The sequence below is a fragment of the Anopheles darlingi genome, chromosome 3 (genome assembly GCF_943734745.1).
Source record: "Anopheles darlingi chromosome 3, idAnoDarlMG_H_01, whole genome shotgun sequence".
Classification (NCBI taxonomy): Eukaryota; Metazoa; Arthropoda; class Insecta; order Diptera; family Culicidae; genus Anopheles; species Anopheles darlingi.
The window spans coordinates 6,290,001-6,305,000 of record NC_064875.1 but is presented as its reverse complement, the minus strand read 5'-3'; the positions used below and the strand labels follow the sequence as shown (position 1 = coordinate 6,305,000).

The 15,000-nt window shown below is 49.5% G+C and overlaps 4 protein-coding genes across 12 annotated transcripts in view; 2 read left to right on the top strand and 2 right to left on the bottom strand.

Annotated features, from left to right (window-relative positions):
* The window catches only part of LOC125956682 (arginine-hydroxylase NDUFAF5, mitochondrial), a 1,223-nt gene extending 323 nt beyond the window's left edge, over nucleotides 1-900 (bottom strand). The window contains exons 1-2 of the mRNA XM_049688768.1: nucleotides 655-900; nucleotides 1-591 (exon numbers count right to left, since the gene is read on the bottom strand). The exon at nucleotides 1-591 is cut by the window's left edge and continues 323 nt beyond it. Coding sequence (XP_049544725.1) covers nucleotides 1-591; nucleotides 655-785 — 722 coding nt within the window. The 5' untranslated portion in view covers nucleotides 786-900. The remainder of the gene's footprint in view (nucleotides 592-654) is intronic.
* A 27-nt stretch (nucleotides 901-927) lies between these two features.
* On the top strand, nucleotides 928-1,643 carry LOC125956683 (succinate dehydrogenase assembly factor 2, mitochondrial). The gene is made up of 3 exons (XM_049688769.1): nucleotides 928-1,015; nucleotides 1,124-1,284; nucleotides 1,358-1,643. Exons 1-3 carry the CDS (start codon nucleotides 998-1,000, stop codon nucleotides 1,641-1,643), a joined length of 465 nt encoding a protein of 154 aa, XP_049544726.1. The 5' UTR covers nucleotides 928-997.
* Nucleotides 1,644-1,730: 87 nt separating this feature from the next.
* Nucleotides 1,731-3,869, bottom strand: LOC125956680 (DNA mismatch repair protein Mlh1). Its single transcript, XM_049688765.1, has 2 exons — nucleotides 2,540-3,869; nucleotides 1,731-2,461 (listed from the first exon to the last, which is right to left on the bottom strand). Exons 1-2 carry the CDS (start codon nucleotides 3,823-3,825, stop codon nucleotides 1,735-1,737), a joined length of 2,013 nt encoding a protein of 670 aa, XP_049544722.1. The 5' UTR covers nucleotides 3,826-3,869; the 3' UTR covers nucleotides 1,731-1,734.
* A 1,123-nt stretch (nucleotides 3,870-4,992) lies between these two features.
* LOC125956387 (uncharacterized) overlaps nucleotides 4,993-15,000 on the top strand; it is a 19,287-nt gene continuing 9,279 nt past the window's right edge. For 5 of the 9 annotated variants that reach the window (XR_007469172.1, XR_007469170.1, XR_007469168.1 and 2 more), the window contains exon 1: nucleotides 4,993-5,160. The gene's annotated coding sequence lies outside the window, so the exon portion shown is untranslated. Of the gene's footprint in view, nucleotides 5,161-5,182; nucleotides 5,510-15,000 lie in introns of those variants that run through there. The other 4 variants (XR_007469173.1, XR_007469171.1, XR_007469169.1 and 1 more) reach the window with 2 other exon arrangements.

The window sequence follows — 15,000 nt, the reverse complement described above, 5'->3', positions numbered from 1 at the left end:
AGATCGTACATCAGCTCGAACATAGACGGATAGCCCACGACCAGTTCATCTGTGTCGATCGTCAATAGCGTAAATCCACCACGATTCAGCAGCATTCCGACATCGCGGATCTGCGTGAATGGTGAGATGTGAGGGGAGAGACCACCGCGACGTTCCTGTTCTGCCAGCTGCAGGGCCGACCGAAGCTCGTACAGCGTTTCACCACCAAACATGGCCCCAATGAAGACACCATCGGGCTTTAGGGATCGGTTTACTGCCCGAAAGCAAGCCGGCAGATCGTTTACCCAGTGCATGCTCATGCTCGACACTACGAGATCGAGTGAATTTTCCTCGAACGCGAACCGTTCCTCGTCCATCTCCTGCACGGTAAAATCCAACCCAGGTGTTCCCTTGATTTGTGCCAGCATCGTTGGGCTTAGATCGACGGCGGTTAGCCGCTGGACCGTCTCACCCAGCACGTGGTTCGTAACGTATCCACGGCCTGCCCCAAGATCGACGGCATTGTGAAACTGGCGTTTGATATCAAATATTCTGTCCGCTAACCGCCAACCGACCTCTTCCTTGATGTAATCGTAAAGTTCCACATCATCTCTACAATAAAAAAGAAAATATATTTTAATGTCCACATCGTGGGGCTTCCGAATCTGCGAATACCTTCGTGCGGCCCGCTCGCGCTGTAATCTTTTAGCTTTGCGATCGAAGATGTTTACTACCGGCGTACAGAAATTCCGGCGAACCGCTATCGCCGTTCCGGCACGCACCGTCTTACTCAGCGTAGTCCACATAAGCGTATTGTGAGTGATACTTCTACAAAAAAAACACCCAGATTTACACTATTTTGTACGATTTTTTCGCATTTTTGCGAGGTTTTCTTGCGTAACTTTTTCGTTGCCGGGCGGCCAAATGTAAACAAACCATTTTGACAGTTCTAGAGTGTTTACATAATTTGCGGAGGAAAAGTGGATTTCGTGGATTGCGTGGTTTTCGGTATTTCGCAATGTTTCGTATTGCTGTGGTAAGTTTATTATGCTTATGTATTATTATGTTTATTAAGTTTAGCTTGCTTATTTCCCGGTGAAAACGTTGGCTGGTTGTTCTCATGGAATTCCATTCTTCCACGTAGCGTATCGGTGCTGCACGCTCGAGTTTGGTGGCCGGAGGACGCTCGCTAGCAACCGACGGCTTCAAGCCGCCACCGCCGATGATCGATCTCGAGGACAAATCCCTTCCGATTCCCGAGTACAAAGAGAAGAAGAATGAGCCGCTGCAGCTACAGAAATCTCGGTTCGTATATGGGGGTTCCTTTCGATTCCCGCGACCAGGGTTTAACTGCTTTCTGCTGTTTCCGCTCACGCAGCCTACTATACCAGTCGCGCAAGCGAGGCATGCTGGAGAATGGCCTGCTGCTGAGTACGTTCGCTGCAAAATACCTGCACGGTATGGACCCACAGCAGACGAAGCTGTACGATCGCTTGATCAATCTGCCTTCGAATGATTGGGACATATTCTACTGGGCGACGGGCGTGAAACCGACACCGAAGGAGTACGACAACGAGGTGATGGACCTGCTGAAGGCTCACGTTAAAAATAACGAGCGGGAACAGCGATTCACACAGCCGGATCTGTACGCGAAGGCTAACTAGAGCACGTTTGTGTTATTTATTGTTGTATAAAACTCATCATAAGATCAAAAACTGTTGTTAAAAGGTAAACCAAATAGTAAAAATTCTCCAGTTAACACCGCTCAAAAACTCGATACAGCTCCGGTAGATTGGCAATTTGCAGTAAGCATCCGTTCTTTGCGAACGACTTTGGTGGAATGAGAAAGTTGCGTATGGCCGGATAGATTACGTGCTCTACCTCCCACCGGTACTCCTTGTCCGGTTTCGTGAGAGCGATGCGTGCGAAGAACGTGGCCGTTTCTCGGCAAAACGTACGGAAGCATTCCTGTTCCTCGTCCCACTCGACTTCAGTGGCCAAGCGGAGCACGTACATCGGGAGAAAAACGACAGAAGGTATGTAGCTATCGAGCAGTACCGGTAGTGACTCCAAATAACCATCACGGCGAACGGAAAGATTGAAATATTCTCTCATAAGGCCCGCCTTCTCGATAAGGATCTCTACCACGCGATCGGCCAGCTCTTCCATCGGACCATCCTCCTCGGTGTAGCCACTCTCGGGATTAGCCAGCCCGAGCAGTGCCAATCGACGTATCTCGAGAGGCTCGGAGAGCGTTAATCGTTCGAAATTACCAAAGTTGAACACTAGCAGTTGGTAGAACAGCTCGGCTGCCAGTGGTTGGGTGGCTGCAATGAACATCTTGGTGTCGTATTGTATCAGTGTCTGATCGCGATCGATCGTACCGACAAAGGTGAGCTCGCGGAAGATTCTACGCAGATTTTCATCACAGCCTTCTTCGATCTGCTGCCGTAAGTTGCGAACACTCGTTAGTCGGGTTTCTCTGTAAAATGAAGGATGCGGGTGAAGAGCAAATTTAAAATCATCTTGCCACCGTGATGATCCCTCAGAGGCAACTTACTTGACCACTTTCTTCTTCCTCGACGGAGATGGTTGCGTGAGTTTAGGTAGAGATGAATCCAACTGCTTCTCTCCTTCGCCCCCGGGCTCACTCTTGATTGATTGACTCATTCCGAAAAACTTTTCCAGCTTCTGCTCGCTGTGACTGGTGCGGACGAATTTGTAGTCAAGCCGTGGTTTCTCATCGACCCCACCGCCAACGATCGATTCGTTTTGCTTCGTCGTGTCGGATAAGGGATCCGGTGCTCCCGGAAGTAACGCCTGCGTGTAGGTGCGTGCCGCATTACCACCTAAAAGAACGCGTTCCACGAGCGCCTTAATCCGTTCGACGATTTCTTCCTCGTGTAGAAAGTGCACTTCGTGCTTAGTCGGATGCACGTTCACGTCCACGTTGCTGGGGTTGAGCTCAAGCGAAAGATACAGAAACGGTGAGGTGCCCTTGGGAAGGTAAAGTGCATAGATCGCATCGATAGCTTTCCGCAGTGCGCTACACTCAACCGATCGATGGTTGATGAACAGCAGGAAGATAGGTTTCTTCAGCGAAAAGTTCACGTTCGTCACGAAACCATCGACGGTAAGCTGCAGTACATCGTCCTTCAGCTCGACCGGTATTAACGCTTTCCCGATGCTGGCCCCATAGATCGCCCCGATGTTGTGTGCCACCGTCGCTCCGGCCACCGTTCGAATGCTTGCCGTTTCGCCAAACTTTTTCAACACAAAGCTGGCCTGCGGATTGTGTACGGCGTACCGGCTCACCACGTCCGAGATGCGTTGGAATTCCTCGTTCGGTGTTTTCAACGCTTGTCGACGCATCGGCACATTGTGGAACAGCTCATCGACCGTGATCTGGGTGCCTTGATTACCCGCGATCGGTTTTATGTCTCCTTTCAACAGCCCATCCTCGTAGCACGCCTTGAAGGCACACTTTTCCGTCTTGGTTTTCGTCACGATCGTCAGGTGCGCCACATGGCTGATGCTGGCCAGTGCCTCGCCCCGGAATCCGTACGTGCTGATCGAGGAGAGATCGTCGAAGGATTTCAGCTTCGATGTGGTAAACCTTTCGCAGACGATCTCCAGGTCCTCGCGCCGGATACCCGTCCCGTTATCCTGGATCTGGAGTGAGCGTAGGCCCCCGGATTTCACCGTGATTTGTATGCTGGTCGAGTGCGCATCGAGGCTGTTCTCCATCATCTCCTTCAGTGCGTTCGCTGGCCGTTGTATGATTTCACCGGCCGCAATCCGGTTAACGACCACCTGGTCCAGTTTGCGGATCACGCCCGGTTCCATCCTGATGCTTCCGGTGGGAGTGTGTCTCGGTACTCGGCTGTTTGTTGACGACAAAATTGCGCCATCTGCGGCATTTCAAGGTCACACTGAACCCCGATTGAATCTGAAGTGCGCTTGGAAATGCCGAGGCTGAGGGCCAGGGTTGTGTACGAAGGTCTTCAAGCCCGCTTGTCAAAGACACTGCGCTGAACACGCTAATCAAGGGTTAATAAACAAAAAAACGGTTAAAACCCACTATTAGCGCCTACAGGTGGAAATCTCAACAAGCAGGCAACATTCTTCTCATTAGCTCCGATGAAATAAGGTAAGCCATTTACTGTTCTACTAGATATCTTTTTCTGCTATAGCTAGGTCTAGTCGATTAAACAGCGGTAAAGAAGTGCTACCTACATGCATCGAGACCCCTAGCCACGTGGGTATGCTGCTGCTGGGTAAGAGAACGAAGAGTAACATGACGCCATGTGAGTGAAGATATGATCAGTGGGAGAAAGTTCAGCACGGTTATGCCGCGATCATCGGGTAATTAGAGATTTATCACCCAAAAAAATCGCTAACGAACATAATGTTACGGCACCAAAAAGTGTAGTGGTTCTAGAACTACCTGTTTACGATGTTTCTTGGAGACAGACACACAGAAAGACAAAAACATTTTCCTGTGCCATTTACAAAAAAAATATCTTTTACAAACAACCAGCCAAGCTGTCTCGTTGGCTACGAAGACAACCCGATGTTACAGCGATGCCTCAAACACACGTGCCGGTCGTGGTAATGTTTGGCCGCGGCGATGAACCAGCGAGCTCGCGATGGCGGAAAATGAAACCTCTATCGCAGTGGTGGCCAACCTTTGGGCCGCGGAGTTATGGGAGCAATATTCAATCTACGGGAAAGTTTAATTTTTTTAGCAAGAGTAATGTTAGTCGAAGTGAAATCGAAAATGTATTTAAAGTGCTTCTTTATTTGAGCATAAACTGTTTCCAGACACACTAAACATTGTTGCTTTTAAGCACTTATGTAACAAATAATCTGAAGTACTTACCAACTCCAACGTCCTGGAGGCTCTTCTAACTATTAAATCAGAGCAGCCACATTTTATAGCAACTATACCTAATCACCACTGCACCATCGGTTAGAGTAGGCTCGGGATGAACCACTACGCGGCATTTTCGTTTGAAACCCCTTCGCGAGCGGTTGGGCGCGCGCGCGCGTGTCTGCTGTGTCGAGCTGTGCGGCCGAGTAGCGGAACGTTTTTTGTTTTAATTTTCCGTTTTTCTTTCCCTTCCCCCATCCTTGTGCGTGCGTGCCTCGTTGGTGTACCGTAGTGGTGGGCACGAGTATGTAAGTTGGATGCACTCGCTGCAGCTTTACTGGGGCCGCTAATGACCCCAAATCGACCGGGAATAGTGTTTGAACTGCGTGCGGTGCAGTGACGATGACGGTGATGAGTTGTTGAACGTGACGGCGGTAGACGGCGGGAAGCAACGTGGCGAGGGCGGCGGCGCGCGATCGAAATAGAACCAAGCGCAAAGGCATAACCGTTGTTGCCGCCACCGCCACCAGCTGTGTGTAGAGTGCCGGCCAAAACGAGCTTCGGTCGGAGTGAAAAGCTTCCACCGACCGCTGGCCACTAGGCGAAGCAGAGCATCGCACTTCCGTTGCATATCGCAGTTTTGAGGGAGAACCCAGGGTGGGTGGCATGAGATGAAATCCGCCAAAAGTGTCTCGTGTGTTGTGTGATCCTGTATGTGTATGGGTATTTGTGTCTGTGTACTAAAGATCGTGGTGTAATTATCGGCTTGGTATTTGCGGTATTTGGTTGGGAAGCACCTCGATGCCGCCCGCAAACCCGGCATCAATGGCGAAAATCGAGAGGAAATGGTCCCAAAATCGTGTTGCTTCGCGGTGTGGTAAAAATAAAAATGTCAAAGCACCCGCGAAAAGCTGCTGACCAGCTGCTGCTGCTGCTGCTGCTACGGCTGTGTGTATTTTGGTGTGATGCCGCGGATCTACACACTCTATACTAGCCTGTGCCAATGCGCGGAGCTGCCGTATACTCGTTATGGTCGGAGACCAAGAAAAACAAGAAAACACGGACCGAAAAAGGGCGCAAAAGGGTGCCCTTACACAGCGCAACCTCGACGTCGAGAAGAAGAGTCATTGAACGAACGCGAATCGCGATCGATTCCCCTCCATTACGATACTGCACGCCAGATTCCGTGGACTCCACATACGGTTGGAAGCGGAATTTAATGAGGTCGCAATCACTCGGGTGTGCCGAGACGATCAGCTGATCGATCGAGCAGTCTTGGCGGCATGATTTCCGAAAATGGGCTACTACTCCATCCGGTAACCTAAGAGATCTGGTGACATCACCCGTCGTCGAGAGATACGTCGAGAGACGTTCTACATCCGTTAAAACTGGCTAGTTTTTCCAGTTTATGGGATTATAAACAGACTTTTTATGAAGAATATTATTGCCTCATAATACGTGAAATATATCGGCACAGGGCACAGATAGAAAATCAAAACCCAACCAGAGCAGCAGCCGGACGATTCTACCTCACTTCTTCGGTCCGGACGAATGCGAGCGCGGGATGAAATGTTAAAAATATGTTCTTCGTGTGCTGCGCGTCGCGTCGTACACCACCTCCCGCATCCTCCGCGATCGAGCAACGATGTGGCCTCTGGTGGCCATGACACGTTCTTCAAAAACGTTCTTCTCCGTCTGCCGCCGCCGAGAGGAATATTTTGAGCGATTTTTGCGATCGCGATTTCAGTCCCTGCACCCTGTGCACGCCAGGATCACGCAAGAACAATGCGCCTACCCGTGTGTGTGCGTGTGAAACGAGCCAAGGATTCTCTCTAGAGCTCGTTTGTCAATGTAATACTAGTGCAATTAGAGTCACACTTCATTAGAGTTCCTTGACATGCTCCCTTAGTGTTGTAATCAGTCCCGAGGCGGGGAAAATCACTTTTGCCAAATTATAGAAACAGCTAGATTGCGTTTAATGATATCATGTCGAACCAAACGTCCACAATAAGTTTCCCCGATGACTGTACATTATGCACGGCCAATTTGAACGGGGAGGAACCGCAAGCAATCAGGCCACAACCTTCCAGTGTAAGAGACTCACCGGCGTCGGTGCACAGCCCTGTTGGTTGGTAGTAGGTCAAACCAGCTATAGCTCCAGTCGCCGGTACACGGTCTTTTGAACAATTCATGCGCCTGTAGGAGGGGAGCGAGTCACTCGAAACGACGTTTCGTTACTTCTACAACAGAAGGTGGGCCGTACAGCGAACCGTGACAATTCTTGGCTAGAGAAGCGGTAACGAGGCAACTGGAAAATCGTAGAGAAATGCCACGCGAAACCCCTTCTAGGGGGGGCAACAAAAACACACACACACACAACACACCCCCGGAGTCACGTCACTCGCTGTGTTCTACCGTCCGTCGTGCCGTGATGCGTGAACGTGACTTGGACTCGGGGTTTAAAGGTTGAAACGCGGTGTGTACCGGCGTGTACAGTCTGAGCTCTAGCCGCGAAACCCCGGAACGGAATGTATTTGTTCTGGGTCGCATATCAGCAGTCAGTGGATTCACGCATCGTGGCCACACTTTAGCAGCGGAAGCGAAGTCCGAACTCCCCCCCCCCCCCCCCCCATTTGCCGGCACAAAACGTGTTCCGTTATCTACAAACACCGTTTAACGTTTAATCGAATTCGGCGCTTAGAAACATAAATTGTGTTATTCTCAGCGTAGTTTTGTTGCGCGGTTCCGTTCCTGTTATCATCATAATGGCGAACCGAGTGATGTGCATATGAAGCATATGAAGCCTCACTGCACACTGCACATATTGCATCTGATTGCATACCTAATGCACCGGTGAAGCGTATCATCGGACGTGTGGGAATTGGTTGCACCACATTGTAGCGTGAAGCAGATAAGATTTACCATTCATCAGATGAGATGCCCCGTAATCAGATGGGAATCAGTAGTCGCCCGATGACATCAGCTGGTGTGAGAGATAAGAGACCAAAGCCTGTCCTTTATGATCTAATCGTGGCATAACACCTGAGCCGGGTGCTCTGGCTTATGATTGTAAGCAAACAAATCCGTTCCATCCAGTGGCATGTGATCCACGTGAAAATGGAAATGTCAAGAAGCGAATACATAAAACACTACGCACTACCACAGGAGTACACTGACAAGTCACTGCTCTGAGCCATCCGGATCGGCTGTACTTGGACAAAAGAACAAATATAGTCAACAGGAACACCAGTGTCACAAAAGGGTGTGCTAACAGCTGCTCCATAAACATGGCCGGGAATTAGGTCACAGCAAAAGGGAGTGTCACTAATTCCCCCACGTCAGCTTCTGAGTTACGCGTAGGAATCCCCAGGAGAAGGGTCTGCAACGGAGGGAGGTGTCAGATATCCTGTCATGGAAAGGCTGGCTTCGTTATCTCATAATTTACTGGGGCGACCTGTGTTGGGTGTGTCGCTGTACTGGATCAATACTTTCCAGCGTGTTTTTTTTAAGCTAAGCCGTTAGTCCCATTTCTCGTTGTTTTGCCACGATCATTTGGTTCTCCGGTGGCTTCCGTTTTAAATGAAACACACCGTAGTCACATCTCGAAGACGTACCCGGCAGCCGCATCGCTTGGCTAATCAGTCAAAAACCAGATTTGAAAAGCAGAAGCGCGTCGAAGGCCACCACCACCACCATCACCGTTGGGATAATCGGAAAAGAAGCAAAAACCACCGCTGGGATCGGGAGAGCAGTGCCTACGATACACGCGGGGACGGCCACTAGGCAACGGCTGCTAAAAATAGTGAACGCACGCGCGCGCGCGCGCCCAGATACTCAAAAGCATCAGTCGGCGGTCGGTGGGTAAAGCATAACTGACCATCGCCGCCGCCGCCATCGTATTCGTGGTTTGGTAAAGGTGTAATCTGCGTTTCGCGCACAGGAAGGCGAGAAACTTCGCTCACCAACGCTTTTCGCCAACTCTTCACCACATTCCACTCACCAGGGAACCTGATACCGACCACTGTGTGTGTGTCTGATCATGTCGATCTAGTCTCGAAACTCGCTCTAGCTCGAGATCGCACAAAAAGTGCACAAAGAGTGAGAGTGATCTAGTGCTGGGTAATACTTCGGGCGCGAATTAAATTCGCACACAGTTCAATGTGTGTGGAGGTGTTAAGTGTCGACCGCCTAAGTCGCGATCGACACTCAGAATGTTGCCCACTTCCGAAGCGGTGCTCTGGATCTATATGCTTCCTGTATGGGAGGGAACAGGTGGAGCTAAGCTAAGGTGGAGTTTCCGTAATGTTGTGTACCGTTCCCATCAGTAGCATCATCGTCAGCTTTGGGCGCTGTTTGTGCTCAACGGTCTCGGTGTATTGACTGACATCATCTTGCCACTTGCATCACCGTTCGCGCAAAGGCATGTGGCAAGTGCGTTGGAAAAGTAAATTTTACAAAAAACTCGAGGTGGAGGTTGTTGCTCATCGCGATTGCTCATCGTCTTCGTCGTTTTTTATCTTCGTGGTCTCCCGTGTGTCTGTCTGTGGGGAGAGCTGATCAATTGACACTGTTCCAATGGTTTGGTGTCGATTCAAGAAGTGCCAACCAGATACCTTTTTGAATGCCAATTCGATGTCCTCCTGACACGGAGGCTACGCTATGGTTGTCATGAATGGTAACTTATGATAGGGAAATCTGGGCAGCCTATGATATCTGAAGCGTTGCTATGGAAGAAGAAATCAGATGCCTTTTGTCTACATACCTTAATTTTTAGTTCTACAATGTTCTAGTATCGATAAGGCGTATTTTTAATCATTTTAATGTTAAAGCAGTCTTCCAAGACAATTTGCTAAGTAAACATTCAATAAAGAATGCAGTTTTTCGGGACATTACAATTCGTATACTGCACTCTCTCCAGCATGGCATCGATTTGTAATGGGCAAACTGTCTTGCTCATCCGGATCCGATCATTAGCGATCGTCACCGCCCATGGAGTTCGAGTTAATCTATCCGTCATGGTGGAGCGCATATCGTACCGGTTCTTAATCATACCGAGACCCCCCCCCCCTTTCCCCCCCACGCCTAGGCCCGCTATTATCTGCTCCATCGAAGAGGCTAGTCAGGAGATTGAATTTTGTCGGGGTGAGGGCCAAGCAATACTCCATTGTGTGCTGCATCCGTTTGGCGTGACTGTAAGGGTGAGGGTGGAAGGGACTGCACCCAGACGTAGTGCTTAAGTCATCTTCTTTACTACTCGCAACGCCGGTTTGCCGATGCCAGTATGCTATTTACTGCGTAATTGGTAGTCAGATACATCGATGATTAAGGGTGCACCAAGCATATAGCATTTACCTGGTGTTCACGACGTCGCACATCGGATCAGAGGTCTGCGTTTTGACTGGCCGTGATTTAAGGGCCGTTTCGTTTGAATAACGTCGTGAAGCGGTTATCACACGTGACTAGGTAACGTGATATTTGAGAAAAGCTTTTTGCAGTTTTGTCCTTTCTTGTATCGAACAAGATTTGACTTCATATTGTTAAAAAAAACTTATGTTTTCGATTGTAATATGCTTGTGTGAACAATATGTTCAATCTCCACACTTCCTCCACAAAAGTAGTATTAATTGCTCGACGAAAGATCACCACCAACATAGCGATCGCACCATTATCGGAAACCCATTTGTCTCGAACATTGAGTACATTGTTTCACGGTTCGGTTACGGCTCGATTGGCTCGTTCGCATCCGGCGCAATCATCGCACCAAGACGACCCCCCCCCCCCCCGTTTTGTAATCGAAAATATCGATCACGATCGTGTCGATCGGTGACAAAAGAGTGGCGCATACCGTGGACATAAAAATGTTTTGGTTTTTTTTTATCGCAACCTCATCGATCGACCACCCAAGTTTCGTCGTCTAGATTTGAGTGATCCTCTGCCATAAATCATTAGCGAAGCTCACCAACCACAACCAGCGGCAGAATGTCTTGTCAGGCTGATGATGGTCGGAACGGTTCGGTTCGGTTTCTCTCGTCCAATGTCAATGTCGCCACGCTCCAGCGACTCCCTTCCGATCGGCATAAAGAAGCGGAAGAGCACATGAGTTGACGATGACGCTGGAATGCCTACGAGGGCATAATTGATTTCGTGATGGTGATTAGTTAATGATCTAACGTGTGACCGATCGGTCGCTATAATCAGCACGGCAATTAATTGTCCTTCACGCCATGCTACCGCAAGCGGAGAGGCAAGCGAAAAAAAAATCGAAACGAAATTCGAACTCCATCTTCGAACACATCGCAACCGGTTGATGATAGTGGCGGCTTGATGCGCATCCGGGAACCGTGCTGATAATGACCGTGCCCATCGTTGCTCGCAGCATTCGGAAGCGCTTGCTTATCGCCGTGTAATGGACCACGTCGTGTTCGAGTCACGCTCTTTTGCGCCAAATTCAGTCGCTCTGCATAACCTTGCAGAGGTTCCATCAGCACCATCTGGAACCAGCATCGCGACTCCAGGATCGATAGCCGAGTAGCGCCAAAAACTGGTTAGCAGCAGCAGCAGCAGCAGCTGGAGAAGTCCCTGAGGCTTGATGGCTACTTGCCAGCGATCACGAACACAGCGCTGGAATGGAATCTGATGTCATCGGTTCTCTCACTGCGCTCACCCCTCTTCATGACCCTTTCTTCCTGCCGTCCTTGGTGGCGCCCGAGCTGACCAGCAATCGTTATTAATAGCCAGGGCGCAATCTGAAGGTTCCGGCACGCTCCTTTGGTTTGAAACCAGGCAAGCAGCAAACGGGGTCACCGGGCATCGCGGGCATCGTGTTTACATTCATGCGTCATGCGGCCACATCTCTTTCACATTCTCGCACCGGTGGACGCTGGGATCTGGTGCTCCCCAGGGTCAGGTTTATCATGGGCACGTTCTCAAACGATCGATCCCTACACATCATGCTTCCTAAATACATCATCCGTCTCCGTCCGGTGTACGCCCGGTTGCAGCGATTGAAGGTAGGGTTTTCGGGAGGGGGGGGGGGCGCAAGCCGTAAACAATCTGCTAATGGACCGGGGGAGCTTTTAATATTCGAAAACGCTCCCCATACACCCGAAAGTGACCGTTTTTGGGAGCAACCGGGAGCAAGGGAGACCGTGTTGTCCACGACAGGTCCACGGAATGTTACGGAACCTCGCGCACGGGTGACGCAAATGAGTAAACACAGATTCGTCGACGCGGTGGCTGCCGCTGCTTGCCAGCCAAACACGCCATGGCATGGAGGCTGTCGTCGTGTTTGTTCGTTGGATTGGGGTGCTAACATTACGAGCAAACCGTGGAAAGGAAAGGCGTTGGTTACCTTCAAATAGGGCCGAAACGCTACAGTTGCTGCTTGTAGAAACGCTTAAAGGGCGACACTGGACTGCAACATTGTGATTCATGGTTGCATCACGCTGCACTTTGGTATGATTCCTTCACATTTCTTGGTTTTATTACGTACAAGTGCTATCTGTTGCATGGAGACTTTGCAGTTACACGAGGAGAGTGTCACCGATTGTCCCCGAGCTTGGCGTCACAATTTTAAAAAGAATACCTTTCCACCTCATGATTGTCGTGATTGCATTAATTTCAACAACATCCTAAAGCAGCATTTTTTTACTGTAAAAAAAAACTATGCCACATCAAGGAAAATGCAAAAAACATACCTTTCATGTTTGCATGCCATGTTGCAAGCTAATAATAACGATTTGCCAACACCAAATCATCAACTAGCAGCAACTAAAACAAGTTTTTAAAACAAGGCGCTGGGATGTTACCGTGGAGTTCGAAACACCAACATGACCTACAGACGTCATTCCCAGCAAAAGATAGCATTTTCGCTATCACAACCGATAGCCATCGGCTATGTTGCCTGTTGCTCGTTCGTTCGCCTCATGTACTGACCATGATGAAACCCAGCCAGCCCACCGCCGCCGCAGCACCTACAGCGCTCCAAATTAGGGTGCCATTCCTTCCCCATGTCCTTCCAATGTCCTTTTTTTGTTACGATAATGCGAAGAATGCGAATGTTGAGCGAGTGAGTGGCCGTTTGAAGCCGTCCTTCGAACAACACTGGGACAACGTTAACTCCCACCACCCCGTCAGACCGCAAACTGATTGAAGGTTGTTGGATTAAGTTTTGGAATGTTGTCACGGGCATCACTTATCGGCCAGAGTTCGCCACACAACGCCATTTGCGGTGCTAAAACACCCCCCCAGAGATGGTCTCATCGGTTGACCGGTTTGTGCATTCCCATACCCGGTACCGGCCAAGTACGTTGTTTGTCGTCCTGCTGCGTCGCCGCCTTCTACGATACAGGCATGTCGTTGTCCTGACCAAGAACACACATCGCGGTGAGCTCACCAAGTCCACCGAAATCACGTCATACTCGAGCGGATTTATCAACGGGACGGTGCATATTGATCCGGTTTCTAGCAGTCTCCCGTTCTCTTGCCACAAACAACAACGGGAAAGTAGCTTCTTCCTGACCTAGACTGTAACTTTCTCTTCGCGCATTCTGTCAGCACCACCCAGCGCACCCTCAGCAGGTCTAGTTTGGCTGCCAAATTTGCCGCATTTCATTTGCGAGTTTCGCGAGTTCGCCATTACTGCCAGGGGGGGCCTGGGGCCGGCTGACATAATCTTGACGCCGGGTGCGGACCCCCGGGTGCGGCGTCGTTGTCGTGATGTCGTCATGCTGCAGTCATATCATCGCGTTGCCGACCTCAGCGCGCCCGCCTTGCTGCGAGGGGAGGGCCATCCATGGCCATATTTGCTTTCTTCTTCCGTTTACGGCGGAACTCGTATTGTTGTCTTCGAAATTTTGTCATAAAATTCGCGCACCACTCTTGTGCTTCGCACACACAGCGTCTGAGCAAATTGGACTTGTTCTCTTTCGTTTTTTCTCTCTCTTTATGAAGTTTAGAACGACGTAGAGTAAAGGTCGCCAAGGTTAATCAAATCGATCATTTGCTTAATTGTTCATTGTGCAGTGATATACGAACTGTCCCCTGGACTACCTCTCAACGGAAAACATTGCGAAAGGTGCTTGTAATGCGATGATGTCACCATATCTGCGTTGAGAGTAGTGACAGCGCACTTGCTCTACAGTTCATTGTGCGTTAATCAAAGCCATTTGCATTAGCATAAACATTGACATTGGCATTCACCCTCCGATGCTATGAAACTGATTGATTTAAAGCAAGCTGTCCTCCAAATTGGTTAGAGGGAAACATTAACCACGCGTCCAAACATATCGTAAGCCCACAGCAAAGCCTGACAAATGGGCATGTTTGACTCATGCACTCGGCCAGCTGGACGTGTTCGGCGTGTTTGGCTACATCATTCCTTAATCCTTCCTAATCGACGCCGCTTATCGATCGTCGTCTTCGATAAATGTATTCTTCGCACGTCAGCGACGGTTTAGCAAATGGAGGTCAGTGTACCAGAAGCGAACCCTGAAGCTTGACTCATCCAGCCAATCCGATGCATTCGAAAGGCTCCTTCGATAATTCGTGTATTCAAATCTCTCAGTGGCCTCACAATGAAGAATTTGCCAAATGCCAGGCGCCATTTTTATCAGCCTGAACCTGACCTGGAACTGATTGCACTGAACTAATCCTTGCTTTCGGTGAGGAAGTATCAACTGTGTTCGATTTCGATCGTATCGTATCATTAGTCAGCCCAGAGTTCAGTTCAGTTTAATTCCGTCGATGATGTCGGGAGACGTATACGGTAGAGTTCGATTGGTTCCGCTCGAGTATGCCGATAGATTCGCGAATCGATGGATTGCGATCGGGGAGGATGCTAAAGTGTTTAAATTATAGCATCATCACCGATCTCATCATCTCATGATCAGCGAAGCATAATGCTGCCAGATGAGATCACCGTGTTTCGTACGGGGATGAGGGTTTGGCCACAATTTGGCCACGGTACTTCAATTCAACTACAGTATTCGAAGGCGAGAGATCAGTTGTATCATCGAGATCGTGTTCAAGTGGAATAAGCTGAGCTGATGGTTTTGTGTAGAGCTTTTGGTATATGCGTCGCATGTTTGGGCCCTATTCCACTAATATCTCTGTGTTTCGTACCATTTCCATGTGTTGTTCCGTCCGGT

Excerpts from the sequence above, each read along its gene's own strand:
- LOC125956683 (XM_049688769.1), top strand. Across the intron at positions 1,285-1,357 it reads CTGCAGCTACAGAAATCTCG|CCTACTATACCAGTCGCGCA; the intron begins GTTCGTATATGG and ends CCGCTCACGCAG.
- LOC125956680 (XM_049688765.1), bottom strand. The coding sequence starts at position 3,825 with ATGGAACCGGGCGTGATCCGCAAACTGGACCAGGTGGTCGTTAACCGG. Across the intron at positions 2,462-2,539 it reads AGGAAGAAGAAAGTGGTCAA|AGAAACCCGACTAACGAGTG; the intron begins GTAAGTTGCCTC and ends TTCATTTTACAG.